The 14,693-nt window shown below is 40.1% G+C and overlaps 2 protein-coding genes across 3 annotated transcripts in view; one reads left to right on the forward strand and one right to left on the reverse strand.

Annotated features, from left to right (window-relative positions):
• Nucleotides 1–60: 60 nt before the first annotated feature.
• On the forward strand, nucleotides 61–5,521 carry NOPCHAP1 (NOP protein chaperone 1). Of its 2 annotated transcripts, XM_033008005.2 has the most exons (4): nucleotides 61–147; nucleotides 1,391–1,477; nucleotides 3,130–3,266; nucleotides 4,844–5,521. In XM_033008005.2, the coding sequence occupies exons 1-4, from the start codon at nucleotides 87–89 to the stop codon at nucleotides 5,024–5,026; spliced, it is 468 nt and encodes a 155-aa protein (XP_032863896.2). In that variant the 5' UTR covers nucleotides 61–86; the 3' UTR covers nucleotides 5,027–5,521. The 2 variants fall into 2 exon arrangements, with proteins under 2 accessions (XP_032863896.2, XP_042648463.1); XM_042792529.1 differs by lacking the exon at nucleotides 1,391–1,477 and having other exon boundaries at nucleotides 72–147.
• Nucleotides 5,046–14,693, reverse strand: part of ALDH1L2 (aldehyde dehydrogenase 1 family member L2) — a 37,958-nt gene continuing 28,310 nt past the window's right edge. The window contains exons 19-24 of the mRNA XM_042792528.1: nucleotides 14,497–14,593; nucleotides 12,919–13,017; nucleotides 12,022–12,187; nucleotides 10,649–10,754; nucleotides 9,292–9,491; nucleotides 5,046–7,384 (exon numbers count right to left, since the gene is read on the reverse strand). Of these exons, the coding sequence (XP_042648462.1) occupies nucleotides 7,329–7,384; nucleotides 9,292–9,491; nucleotides 10,649–10,754; nucleotides 12,022–12,187; nucleotides 12,919–13,017; nucleotides 14,497–14,593 (724 nt within the window). The 3' untranslated portion in view covers nucleotides 5,046–7,328. The remainder of the gene's footprint in view (nucleotides 7,385–9,291; nucleotides 9,492–10,648; nucleotides 10,755–12,021; nucleotides 12,188–12,918; nucleotides 13,018–14,496; nucleotides 14,594–14,693) is intronic.

The following is a 14,693-nucleotide window of genomic DNA, read 5'->3' on the forward strand; positions in this document are numbered from 1 at the left end:
CAGGGGGCGCTGTGGCGCAGCGGGGGGGGGGGGGGGGGGGAAGGGGCGAGCGCCCGGCCCGCAGCCACTTCCGGTGCGGCGGGGCCATGGCGGGGCCCGGCGGAGCGGCCGCCTCTCGGGAGCTGCTGGCCGTGGGGCGCCGAGGAGGTGAGCGGCTCCTCCGCGGGCCGGGGGGAGCGGGGCCGGGGCCGGGCGGCGGGAGACCCGCGGCCGAGAAGCGCGGCGCCGCTCTCCGAGCCGAGCTGGGCCGCCCGCCCGCCGGGACCGGCGCTGCGGGGCTGAGCCCGGCCGGCTCCCGGGGAGCGGGGGCGCGGCCTGGCTCGTTGTGAGCGCCCGGCCTCGGGCTGCGCGAGGGGAGGGGGGGGGGGGGGGGGCTCGTCGGGCTTCCGGGCTGTCGGCACTGCCCTCGCTGGCGCTTCTCGCGCGCGCGGTGCGAGGTAATTCCGGGGGCGGGGGGGGGGAAACCCCCAAAACAAACGTTAAGTTACTGCGGACAGTCGTGACAACATTTCTACGACGCGAAAAAAAAGGGTGAAATAAAGCTTCCTTTTAGTCAGTGGTGAAGGGCTGACGGCTGTGCGGGTGGTGATAAAGCCTGGCTTGTCTAATTAATGCAGTTTCCCAACATCATTTGGATTTTAGGGTGCTGTTTTTGCAAATACTTAGGTCGGTAGCAGCACGGTGTGGCCTGCTGTCACTGATTGCCACCACACGGTCACACACGTGAGAGGAGGGATGTAAATTAGCGCAACCAGCGTGCCTTAGCTGTTCCCACCCGTGTTTGCCTGTGGGTTGCTGCAGGTAGTTTCTCTGTGCGTTGCTATCTGTCTCCAAAGAAACCTTTAAGAAAAGACTTTAAAAACAGTGGGAGCCTGTAAGAAGTGACCTGCTCGGTCAGGCCAGTGGTCCGTACAGCCCAGCATTCCTTCGACAGCTGCAGTAGAAGGTGATAATTATAGAAAACTTGTTAGTTTAAGCACTGTGTGCTCCCCATTCTTGTAGTTGCCTGGTGTCTGCAGCTGTAGGGGTAGGGGTGCTAGGGCGTACATTCCTGCTCAGTCCTTTTAGCATCTGGTCATGACTCTGCTGCCCTGAATTTCGTGTTGAACCTGCTGGTCCATCTGCTTTCACAGCTTCTTGTGGGAGCAAGTTCTAGACATTCACTGCCTACTATGTACAGAAATACTGAGATGGCCACCCTAAACAGGCATCAAGAAACAGTATTTGCAGGAAAGCAGAGTGGAATTCCTGGAGACAGAGGTAGTTGAATCCTCATGTTCAGTCATGTTGTAGAAAGGTGGAAAAGTAGCATCAAGAAGAATGCCTCACAGCTAAAATGTGACATTTTCGGTTGACACAGGTAAGCATTCAAATACTTGTTTGTTTCTAGGGCTGGAAGAAACTTTGTTGATTAGTTCAAAATGTAGCAGCAAGAAGGCCACAACTTTACAGACAGTTAGGATGCCAAGGAGTGATGGTAAGTAGGACTTGGTATTGGAATAGTGTCAAGTAGTAGGCATCACCTTTGACGTAACTTTTGCTTTCCTTGTGAAGGGAGTTAAATAAAGGGAGAAGGTTTTGTGTTCTGTTCCTACTGGTGCTAGGTGCTGCAGCTGCACACCCCACAGTTTAATCGTGTAACTGCTGCTTCTGCAAAGCTAGATTTTTGCAATGCTAGGCATTATAGCTGTAAGTTTTAGGGACTTAGTTCTTGCAGAAATAGTTGTGCTCTTTGCTTATAGTGAATTTGCCAGGTTGTACCTTTGGTCGTTGTTCAGTCAGCTGCTTTCAGATTGATGCAAGTTACGTAGATCACTTTCAGAACTTTAATAAATGTGCTGGCAAAATTATTAAGCCAAATCATATAACCATTCATTTGTAACAAATTGATCTGAATGCATTAAGAAAACTTTTTTTTTTCTTTCATTAGGCTATGTTCCTTCTTAGACAAAGCTACATACAGATTACTAACACTCTCTTCAGTGTAACTCTGTACATAAGAAGACATAGTGTAAAAAATGTTATTTGAAAGCAGTGTATCTTCAGTTTTTCTCTTCATGAAAACATACCAAAGTTATTTGTTCTCAGATTGTTCTTTTCCAGTATAAACTATTTGCTTTCTTGCTGATCTGGGCTTCTTATCTCTTCTCAGAAGTAATTTCTCAGTATAAAATATTTGGTGTATAAAAGCATTTAATTTAAAATGGACTCCTGTCAGACAGTTGTATTTTTATTTTGTGATTGAGCTGAGATTTAAAAAGTAATAGAAAAAACAATTTGTTATATTGAGTTCTTTCTTGGATAAAAGTCTCTACAAAGATGAGCTTTTCAAAGGTAGGTTATACCCATTCAACTGCTGTGGAGCTCGCTCGGAATACTACTTCTTACTTTCCAGATAATGAAAACTGGTGATGGGCTCATCTGTGTGTGTGGGACAAAGATTATTTGAAGAAACTCTGGAGGCAGGTGAAGATCTTCCTTTCCTCCATGGAAGGGAAATGGGCGTGGTTCTCCTAATAACAGTGATTCTCTTAAAATTGTTGGGAAGTCCCACTGAGGGATATTTCTGTAGAGGATTAAGTGCTTTATACTAAAGCCTAGAGCATCCATCTCTCTCCCACCGCCCGAATTTCAGAGCCCCTTTTGATAATTACGTTGAACTTTCTTTAGTGTAGCATGACATCTGTGGCATCTCTGCTACAGCTAATTTTTCCATCTTCTTTGAGACCTGCAGTCTATACTTAAATAGGAAAGAAAGGAGAGCATAATTATATTTCCATTGGAGATAATATGGATGTGGAAGTTTCTCAAGACGACACTCAATATGTATGGAACTTGCAAGCAAGTTTTTTGTAAAATAGTCACATTTTGTTTTAAGAATCATAATAGAACTGTTGAAGTGAATTCTTCCTGTGCCACATGCTGACCAATAGATTTGATAGTTTTTTGCTGTTTATGTCTTGGGCAATTGAATACTGTAATAAATCTTCCTCCTAAAACATCTTAAATATGTTACCTGGAAGCTACAGTTGAAATGGAATCTGTTTAAATGCTCAGATTTCAGAGGTATAAATGTATAAACTAATGTGTATCTGTTTGTATATATACATGTGATTATTTATTTTTCAGTTTTGGACCGAGTACAGAGCTTTTTACCACAGATGGCCCATGCAAATGATGAGCTAAAAAGAAAAATGGTAACAGCACCAGCTCATCAGTTTGATATTGAAAATCTAGACACTGCAACAGAAAAAGTTATAGAAATGGTAAATAGTATATTGTTTTATTTTACAAAGTAAATTTAGATGTGATTAAAATAATTCTCTGATCTTAGAATGAGCTAGATAAGGCTAAGTCTTTACAATTTTAGTCCACAGTCTGCAAATTCAAAACAGATGTAATAAAAATGCTTATTTGGTTAAAATTTGGTACTTGGTTTTTACACCTGCAGAATTTAATGACTGGGGAGGTAGTTTAAGGTCAGAATAAGACATACTTTTGAATCAGCACTCTGAATCAAAAGTCAGTCAGAAATTGTATTGTAAATGTCTCACGGGTAATTTGGTTTAGAAACTGGACAGTGTAAGGCATAACAGAAGGCTTTAGTTTAAGTGCAGTAACTGGCTTTCAGCTGTGCTTTGTAGGTATTTTTAGGACTGGCTGTAGGACTGGAGTTTAGAAAAGTTGTTAGTTTTGTTGTGATCCTTTATGTCTGGTATTTTCTATTTATTCACATTCACATCAATATTTTCTTTCTGTTTTTAACCGAAGTGCTGCAACCACATGCTCATGTGAGAAAGTTTTAATATGAAGGTGATGTGATATGTGCATATGCCAGACAAGTGCCTTCTGGCCTGTAGATGCGCGAGATAGAAGGCAGAAATAAGGCAGCCTGGGATTTGGTGTGTGAGCTGTCAGAGCAATTTATCGTCCACTGGCTGAATTCAGAGTTCCTGTAGATTGTATCCAGCCCACATGCAATAGGTTGTCCAGCGCTGGTATATGCTGAAGAATTCCAAATAAATAGTGAGAAAACAAAGGTGATCATGAAAATTGTTTGCTTTAATATGCTGAAGTGGAATGGGTGGCTCGGATGGAATTTTTAAAAGATTTTTCATGTGACAGTGTCCGACAAGTGTCTTGGCTTTATAATAAAAAAGCCAGGAGACCTAGTGATTAATAGCTTAATCCTATTTGGAATTCACTGAAGAAACTTATTTGCATTTCATAGTCCTGTGTTTTGCTTTGCTGTATACAGGAAGTTTTTGAAGTGAAGATTATCAGTTTAAGACAGGTATTTTCAGATAGATAAACAGACCTCAAAAATCATGGTTCTGGATATGGAAATAAACGATCACTTTTACTTCAAAAGATTTCCTGGTGGTTTAAACTACTTGCTGTTTTGCAGTAGTTGTGCCGTGAACACTCCTAGGTTATAAGATATAAACTATTAATAAATATGTATGCACACGTTTGTATATATGTCATGACCGCTCATACACTAAATGGTTTAATTTGAATTCTTTACTAAAATTTAGTTTTGATGCCTTTTGCTTGTCAGTTTAAATATCTGATTTAGACTGAGTTCATCTATCAACTCATTTCTCTCTTGGTAATGATATAAAAATGGCCTTTTATTTGCTACAGGGCAATACAAATGATAATGTAAATATTTAGAAATCTGCTCGTGATATTTGTCATCATCCTAGGAGAACCCAAAAGTCTTTCTAATTGTGGTTTTCTTACGGAATAGGCTGGTTTGTGTGTTTGCTTCATGTTTTGCTCAAATGATAGAAGTGGTATAGAAATGCATAATGTGTTAACTAAGGTCTTTTTTTTCCAGAATGTGGCTGTAGTTGAACTGAGTGATTCTGATACAGATGAAGAGATACTAACTTCAGAAGATGACTCTGAATCTGAAGATGACTGTATAACTGATGAAGTGACAATAGACAACATTAAGTTTCCTAAACAAGAGGGAGAAAAGGGCAAAATAGAAATTTTGGACAGCAGAGTGAATGAGTAAATCCATTTTATTTTACTTGGAAAAAAAAAAAAAAAAAAAAAAACAAACAAAAAAAAAACCCAAACAACCCAATAAGAAACCCAACTTGTGTTTTATTTCTTTGAAGACTTGGCCCTTAAAACTACCTTGTTTCCTAATGTAGCATCCCTCAGGATCATGAGAAATGCTATAGTTTACATGGTGGAGAATTCAGGATCCACTCATGACTGAGACAGGCTGGATTTCTGAAGAATTAAGTATGGTTTTATTCACTGATCAGCATGGAAATGAACTGCATAGTAGGTTAGACAAAGCTACTAGGATTTGGGGCACTTGAACTAGCTAAAAGTCTTGTTCTGTTGCTTTGTTGAAGAAAGATTTTTATAGTGTGCTAGAAGAAGTTTTTGCTTCAAGGGCAGGATAGAGTTAACTAGGAAAAAAGCTTTGTTTTTCATATTTCATGTCCTGTGAAGTGTTATGTACAACGTCTTCAATATTAAACATTATCTTAAAGTACACTAGAGGTATGTCTACATTACATTCATGACAATAGCTGTTGAACACTGAAGCAGTGGCCAAGGTCATTTCAAGGAGAGCTAGCATGGGTAAGGACAGCCATACCTCAGGAGAGGGTTCAGCAGAGGATTACTTACCCTCTATGCCTGCGCTGAGCTCCATCTCCTTATGGGTAGTTTCCTAGCTCTTATCTGGAACGTTTGTGGCTGCAGTGCAGATACCCTCAGCACTTAAACAGCTGAGTCTGCCTCTCTGGTGTTACAGTTACTCTAAGCTATGCTCTTCATCTCCCACTTTCCCTGCCACATTTCTGTCCTTCCCATTGTTATCAACTGTCACTGCCATCAGAATAAAAAGTCAATTTTTAGCTGGCCTGAACTTAGCTTAGCTTGAAACAATTGTGAAGCCAAAATCAGTGAAAGTATAATTTATTCATACTTACATCAGATTGATCAAATACAGTGATCTGTTGTATTTACTTCATAGATGGGTTTGCATTTCAGAAGTATCTGTCATGCTCCTGGATGTTATTGTTTGTTTCTTAAAGGAACTTTGTATTTTCTACACCATTAAAGTTTTTCTATATTGTATTTCTTAGACATTAAACTTAATGTCGTGACTTGAAACCTACAATTATTTACAGAATTTCTTTTGAATCCCATACTTACAGTTTTAATATCTGTAATATTTGTGATAAGAAATAACAAGGATTCTGGTCTTTCTTTCACAATGAACGAGGTCATGATTTACTACTGTTAACTGATTAAACCACAAAATATTTTAGTGAAGGGGAAGGATGGGAATCAAAGAATGGGACTGATACTTTTAATGGCAGCTCACAGATCAGATTAAGCATTGGGTGGAATTGTGCTCTAAGAAGAGCAAGTGGTTTTAGTAAGTTTAGTTTTTTAGAAATGGTCTTGATCTATGGAAAATTTCCTTCACAGGCAATAAAGTTTGAAAGCCAACATCTTAATTCAGACATGTTACAAGGTATTTTCCTGTAGATTAATAAAAAAAAAAGTAAGTAGAAATACAAAATAACAATCATGCTGTATAAAACAGTGGTAACAGTCCATGTGCACAGACACAAAAAGTGATTTTAATCTGTTAATGTAGCCACCTTTCAAATTCCAGGCAGATCACACATTCCATAACAACAAAAAGATAGAAAACATTTTCAGAAACTTTAGCTTGATATGCATAGTTTAACACCAATGTTGAACTCTGTATATACTATACAAAGATCATAGTAAGTGCACTTTCTTGCATTGATTTACTTCTTATGGCACAAAGGTTTTCTGTACTGCTGAAGAATCACCAGAGCAGAATGCTCAATTGCTACTGTAAAACTCGAACTCTGGCTTATATCACTAATGGCATAATCAGTGTATTTTAGCTCAACTTGAAGAGAAGCCTAATAACAAAGGATTTTAAATGATTGTGTAAATATTATTTTCACACAAATAAGTAGGCATTCAAGAACTCTTTTCAGCTGTATTTTAAAAAATAAATGAAATCATGTTGGGGGGGGTGGAAATTGTGCTAACAACTGCTGCTGCTGCATAATTTAAATAACAGGTTAATTTCCAAAAGCTTATATCTGTCAGACTAAAATTTAGACCTGATTTGTAGAAACTTATCCATGGAATGGGTGTTTTGTTTCCCTTTTTTTTTTGTTTGTTTGTTTTGTTTGTTTGTTTTGCTTGTAGCATAGCAGACAGCATATCCTGGGCATGAGGTGCTTCATGGAGTCATTAAGATTCAAACTCCGCCAAAACTTTACTTTCCAAGTGAAGCTGTTACTTTAATATTCCACAGTGATAGTCTTAGTTCTGAGATATTCATGAAGAGCTTCTTCACCTGTACAAGCACGATATGCAGCAGTTAGAAGATCAGCTAAATGAAAGAATGTTGTCAGAGACTAACTGTATTATTAAGAAAAAATATAAAATGCTTTAGCCAATATTTGAGTCCTTAAGGAACAATGGAAACTAATTAACTTACCCTCCCGCTGAGATTTACAGGACAAGTTTTACTAGAAGAGGCCAAACCCGACAGATGTGGAAAGAAAAAGGAGCTGGAATCTAACAAGCAGCCACCTGGGTGGGACTGAAGCAGTGACGGTCTTTAGATGGCCACGGGGGGCTCATAGTTGAATTGAGGAGCTTTGGTTTGCCCCTGTTAAAGTTCCTTGGTAAAGAAGCTGTGTAAAAATCGGTAATCTTTTTTTCCTGATACTTTTACTCATTTTAGTTTCAGGAAATGTCTGATGCTTGCTAGAGATTCCAAAGGCAAAGATCTGTTGTGTCACTGAAAATGTTCGTTCTTTCATTTTTCTTTGCCACGAGGCTTGATCTGTCCAGACGTGTAAAGTTTCTTTGACAAACTAAACATTTTTTTAAAAAACTGGTTTTGAAAAGAAAACATTTTTTTAATGCCTCTTTCTCTGTGGCTGTCAGCAAATTTTGATGACATTTTAAGGCAAAAAAAAGGTTTCCCATGCCCTTACAAGTTTAGAGGAGAAACCTAAATTAGCGTTCTTTGTGAGGGAAAGAAGATTTTGGCCAGTACCTTTGCTGCTTGACAGCATTTTGTAGCCTGGACAGCTCTGGACAAGCTGTAATTTGCCTGGTCTGAGAGGAGTTGGAGACACTGCTACAGCACACATATTCTGTAGCACTATTTAGCAAATATACAGGAAGTGATGAATTGGAGTTATTGAGACAGGAGTAATGTAGGGATGGGAGAGGAACTAGACTGCTGTAATTGGAGGAATGTAGGAGATGCTGTGTGCTGTGGCTGGCACGCTGGAGGGAAGGGGTGCCTTCCAAAGAGACCTTGATGGGCTGGAGAGGTGGGCCCGTACAAACCCCATGAAGTTCAGTGAGGCCCAGTGCAGGGTCCTGCACATGGGTCAGGGCAATCCCAAGCACAAACCCAGGCTGGGGGACGAGTGGATGAGAGCAGCCCTGCAGAGGGGGACGTGGGGATGTTGGTGGGTGGAAAACTGACCGTGGGTCAGCCACGTACGCTCGCAGCCCAGAAACCACCCGTGTCCTGGGCTGGAGAGAAGTGTGGCCAGCAGGTTGAGGGAGGGGATTCTCCCCCTCTGCTCCGCTCGTGTGAGGCCCCACGCTCAGTGCTGGGCCCAGCTCTGGGCTGCCCAATGTAAGAAGGACATGGACCTGCTTGAGTGTATCCAGAGGAGGCCATGAAGATGCTCGGGGGCTGGAGCAGCTCCCCTGTGAGAGACCAGGCTGAGAGAGTTGGGGGGGTTCAGCCTGGAGAAGGGAAGGCTCCGGGGAGACCTTACAGTGGCCTTCTAGTACTTTCTTAAAGGGGGCCTACAGGAAAGCTCGGGAGGGACTCTATCAGGGAGTGTAGTGGTAGGACAAGGGGTAGTGGTTTTAAACCGAAAGAGGGTAGATTTGGATTATGTAAGGAAGGAATTCTTCCCTGTGCGGGGGGTGAGGCGCTGGCCCAGGGTGCCCAGAGCAGCTGTGGCTGCCCCCTCCCTGGAAGGGTTCAAGGCCAGGTTGGACGGGGCTGGGAGCCCCCTGGGCTGGGGGAAGGGGGCCCTGCCCGGGGCAGGGGGGTTGGAACTAGATGATCTTTAAGGTCCCTTCCAACCCAAACCAGTCTGTGATCCTATGCAGGGAATGCATCTGTAGATCATGTTTTATTAGATAAACTGCACACAGGTAGGGTTGGTTTTTCATCGATTTGGACTGTCAGATGAGAAATGAGGGAGGGAGAGAAAAACTTACCTAAATCTTTTCCAAAGCCAGACTGCTTAAATCCACCAAATGGTGCTGCCACATCAGTTTTGTTATATGTGTTAATAAAAACTGTTCCAGCTTCTAGCTTTTCACTGATGTAGAGGGCTTTGTTTATGTCTTTTGTGAAAACTCCTGAAGCCAAGCCGTATTCTGTAGTATTTGCTCGGCGCAGCACTCCATCAACATCCCTACAGGGGAAAGAAATTATTCTACTGCAACTAAGTAAACTAAACAAGTGTTAGCTACCTTCCACCTGCAATGTTTTTTCAAGCACCTTTTCCCATGCTCTTTCTTCTCCAGTTAGCTTTTAAGGCCTAATCTGAGCGTCAATCTGACAGATCTATGGAAATCCATACTCTTGCTTCAAACTTGTAAAGCTTGTAACCTTACATTTCAACGGTCAAGATCTCCACAAAGAAATGTCAAAATTGCAGTAGGCATACCAACTTTGCTAAGTTACAGTACATGTGGGGATTAGAGCAATACAAAAAACACTTGTAAAGCAGATCTTGGCAGCAGATTATGAATCAGTTTGCTAAAATTTTGACCTGCTTTACAAGTTAATGGAGAATAAATGCTGAAATTCAGACTTCTATCAAGACACAACTTTTCAAGCCATGTCAAGTGCTATTTTCTATTTGCATCTCATCTCCATATAGATTCAAAAATCCATAATAATTTAAAACTTTTTAAAAGTCAATACAGTCCATTATCACCACACATAATTTATAGATGTGAACAGCTATCTATGTGGCTGGTTCTTAACTGCATTATCAAACTGCAGAAAATGAAACCTGGTGGAAATTGTTATATAAAATTTCTACAAAGGGTTTTAATCTCAACCATCTGTGTGTAAAATAATTCTTACGATTTGGAATGAAAGCTATTAAAACTGGCAGTCTACAAAATATACAGATGGATTTTCACTTGCAACAGTAATGTGTCAATGTTACACAACTCACAACAATGCTACGCAGTCTTCTGTGACAGAATAAAATAAGCGATTCCACTGGGAAAATACATGTTTTGTAACTTGATCAAGCTGTTGCAATTACCACAGCAACTTCAGTAAAAACATTTCACTGAATACTAAGTCTTATTTAAGAACTGTCACTTACGGTTGCATTCTATCCTGCCACACACTACTAATACTATTAGTTCTATATCAACACGGAGCAGGATACCCCTTACTAAAAAGCATATTTTCTCAGAATTTAGCTGGAAGAGGATCTAGGGATTCAGACTGGTCTTACAAGATTTAACAAAATCTTACTACGTATGCTATAATTTCTACACTTAGAGTGAAAATGAGAAAGTTTCTAACAGTAACCAGAGGAGAACATACCCATTTTTAAATTTAGAAATCACCATCACAGGACCAAAGGACTCTTCCTGGGCAATATACATATGGTCTTCAACATCTGTGAAAACAGTGGGTTCCATGAAGAAACCTAAACAGAGGATAGAGCATCATTTAAGCGTTGCAGAAATGCTTCACGGTTTGTATTGTCCAGGCCATCTCTTTTCCATACTTTGAGGTCATAGATACATTGAGATTTGAAACAGAAAATATCAAGATTTATGTGAATGAAGTATGAATAGAGATGCATGTGTGTAAGCACCTGAGAAAGAGCAGAAAAAAGGTTAAAAGAATGGCCTGTGTTGATCAGAACATGTGCTGCCTGTTCGCCAGCAGGTCTGCATGCCACAGCCCAGGTGACTTCTCAGGGAAGACCCTGCACTCTAACAGCAGAAAGACAAGGTTACAGCATGTCACAGAGGCCAGTTTTTCTTGTTACCCGACAAGAAGAGACTGTAGCCATAAAGATCTGTATATTCTAAATGAGGAAAAAAACTGCAAGGGGCAGCAACTTTGCCTAAGACTTACGGATGCTGACGTAAAGAAAATTCTGTGGCAAAGGACCACCTCATAACGATTGTTCATTTCTGAAAGGTGTAAACACCTGTCCAAAAGCCAGCTCATCATTGCCAATCAAGAACTGTCCTGGTGTTACATGCAAGTGATCCCGGTCACCTACACCTTGGTGAGTGTATTCCAGTTTGAGTGGGTAAAATTAATTTTAGAGATTTTCAATGAATGTGCCACCCTTCCATAAGATTTCCCATTTAATTTTGTTATGCCAGTTTCATATAGTTATGAATCTCCACTTTCATTTTATTTAGGGATGCAATAATTACATTTTGAAACTCTGATGCAAATGTTTCTCCATTATTGATAAAGGACAGATGTCCATGAGGAAATGTTGCTTTCATGCCTACCCACTAAACTTAGCACACATATTGTTTATATAGCAAAGAAGGCTTTTGATAGTAACACCTTATGCGGACTCCGCTAGTCGTTTCCTCAGTTGGCTTTAGTGTTACTGTGATCTAAAGAGATACAATTATACTTATGGCTCTTGACAGTTCAAGGGTGTTGCCAAAAAAAAAAAAAAAAAAAAAGCATTAATTCCTCACAAACAACAGGAATAAATGAGCAAATGCTTCCCATACAGACTAGATTCTGATTCATTTTCATATATTATGGTTTAGTTGCACAGTTTCTCTTAATAAGAGACTTGAAGGCCTCGAGAGGTATCTTGGGCTTACCTGTTACTGTTCCCGTGATATTACTACTTCACATAATGCAGCAGAGACAATCATGATGGCATTTGTTTAAAGTGTAAAAATTCCAAACACCTCTGAGCAGTATTTTACCTGGTCTACATACTTGTCTTCCTCCATACACTAGAGTGGCTCCTTCTTTTACACCAATTTCACAATATTGCAGCAGCTTTTCCAAATGTGCCTTGTGATTTTGCGGACCATGGTCTGTAGATCTATCAAGTGGGTCACCAATTTTCATCTTTTTTATTTCTTCCACCTATGGGTTACCCAATTAAAATGAAATTACATAATGTAGCAAATAGTTGTTAAAGCAACCAGTGATTCAGAATGCTTAATATTTTGTGCTATGAAGTTAGGCTCTAAGAAAGGGCTGGATTCTTAGAAGACAGAATGCTCCTCCCTTTCTAAAATGAGATTTTGTCTTATGTTTGATAATCTGTTTACTTCTGAAAGTTTTAATGCTGTTTTCATGTATTCATTCTCTTCTGCTACTAAGACAGGCATGTAAAACGTTAGCTTTTACCAGTGGTAAATGAGTTATGACAGTGCTTTCCTGTTCTTGATCTCAATAAATGAATTCTCAAGTAGTACAGTGTGGTGACTATTGGATTTTTAATAATGACCTTTGTATTATTCTAGCTACGCTTCCAATATGCCTTTTTTAAAACTTCATAGAAGCCTTCAATCACATTGACCTAAGTCCAATAATTTTTTTAATCTTACTTTCCTAATCAAATATGAATTATCACCGAAGGTACAATATCTGTTTCAGTGTCATTTCTCTGTGCATTACTGATGAAAATATCTCCCTTCAGTACTTTCCTTTTAACTCTGTAAGAGGTTCCCAACAAGCAGCATTGCCTATTGTAAGCAATAATGAGAAACTAAACAAGTGAAAAAAAGAAGAAATGCAACTGTCTATAAAACTGGTGGCCCTTTGTACCATGGTAAAGTATCTGCTTAAACTTTAGTCCCTGAATATCTTACCACTCTTCTAACAAATTCATCATGGATTGATTCTTCCACAAACAGCCTGCCAGCTGCAATGCAGTTTTCTCCTTTGTTGAAATATACTGCTCCCATACCCTGAACAGGGAAAAAAGTATTAATATTCATATGCACCCTTTTGTTCAGTCTCCCTTTCATTCTGTTCCCTTGGGCTGCATTGTGTTTGTGACCCTCAGAGCGTAATGCTTTGTGTAAAGGGACATCATCGTTGCAACAAGCAGACTAATCTTGCAACTGGCAAACACACATCCACGGAGACAAATGGGTCAGGATGAACTGCTCTTTCCATTTCCATCAGCGTCCCACAGAAACACCCGCCTCAGCATCACAGGGATGAGGGCTGGCAGCACAACCAGTGATTATAAAACTGTGCTAATCCATTGAGGAATACTGCTTGTGTTGAAGGTTGCATGTAACTGGATGAAAATGACCTAACACTAATCTGCAGAGAACCTCTTATTTCAGGACTCCATGCAGTTTGTTCCTTTTTATTTACCGAGAACTGACACCTGCTTTTGTTTTTCCAGGGGGTAGGGAGGTGGGGGAAGGAAGAGCAGGACAAGTAAAAGTCCTAAAAAGTAGTTTTCTGGCAGCTGCAAAGGCCTAGGGTCCTGGCATCAGTAGGTATGACTGGGATCACATGCTAGTGTTGAGTGTGTGGCAAAAAAAGCACTGGTTCACAATCATTTAAAGCCATCAATGCCAGGTGTAGCTCAGGCCAACCTCTGTGTCACCCTCCAATGTCTACAGCTGAGAAGTGGTGGGGCCAAGGAGTGCTCTGACTGTGAAGTTTCAGCTTTTACCATTTTCCACATATAGTTCACTGTGCAGTCACTCAGACTCTTGTCCTGCCAAAAGACACACCAAAAATGGGGAAGTGTATAATAGTTTCTTCCTGGTAGCAGTATCTGCTTAGGCTGGCTTAGCGAATTCACAGAAGTAGCACTTTGGGTGAATCCAGTGTGGAAGACCTTTGTTTGCTTCCTAGTGAGCAAACTGCATCTGCTGTCATTTTGATGAATCAGATTACCCGAGCAGGAAATAAGCTCCCAAAATCTACTGCATTTCTCGTTTGCACATCTTATTTATGAAATTTAAACACATTATGGCTGGTTGGCAAGATGGATTACGATGATTGATGGTCAATTGTGAAGAACTATATGGCAATAGGGAACTCAATGCGTATTTTAACTCACTTTTGGGCTTTAATTTTTTAAGCACTTTTTTTTTTTTAGTATCAGATTTTGAAAAATTATTTTTAATGCGTTAATTTGACTAGTGAAAATACTTCCCAGCTATATTTCTTTGTTTTGTTTTATTTTCTGATGTATCTTTCTCATAGTACTGATCCCTGCCTTTTTGGTGCAGCGTGAATAGTTTAATTGTGCTGGCATAAAGTAGCAACCTGTAGAAAAAGAGTCTGTCTTCTAACAGATTGCATGATTTTTCATGCAAGGGCTCCGTACTGCAGTTTTTGGCAAGTCAAGAAGAATATTGCAATACCATGAGGATGTATCACAAAGGATTTGAATATATTTTACTTCGAAATAACCTTACCATTTTTACAGCTCTGTCAAGTTCACAGTCACTGAATATGATCAATGGTGATTTACCACCAAGTTCAAGAGAAACTTTCTTCAGATTACTGGCTGCACTGTAAAAAACATAAATAATCATATAGAAACAACTTTTAAATAGTTTCACTATTTCCTTTGAATTATATCTAGTTAAAATATATAAACTTTTATTTTCCA

The sequence above is a fragment of the Tyto alba genome, unplaced genomic scaffold, assembly GCF_018691265.1.
Source record: "Tyto alba isolate M040663 unplaced genomic scaffold, T.alba_DEE_v4.0 Super-Scaffold_2, whole genome shotgun sequence".
Lineage (NCBI taxonomy): Eukaryota > Metazoa > Chordata > Aves > Strigiformes > Tytonidae > Tyto > Tyto alba.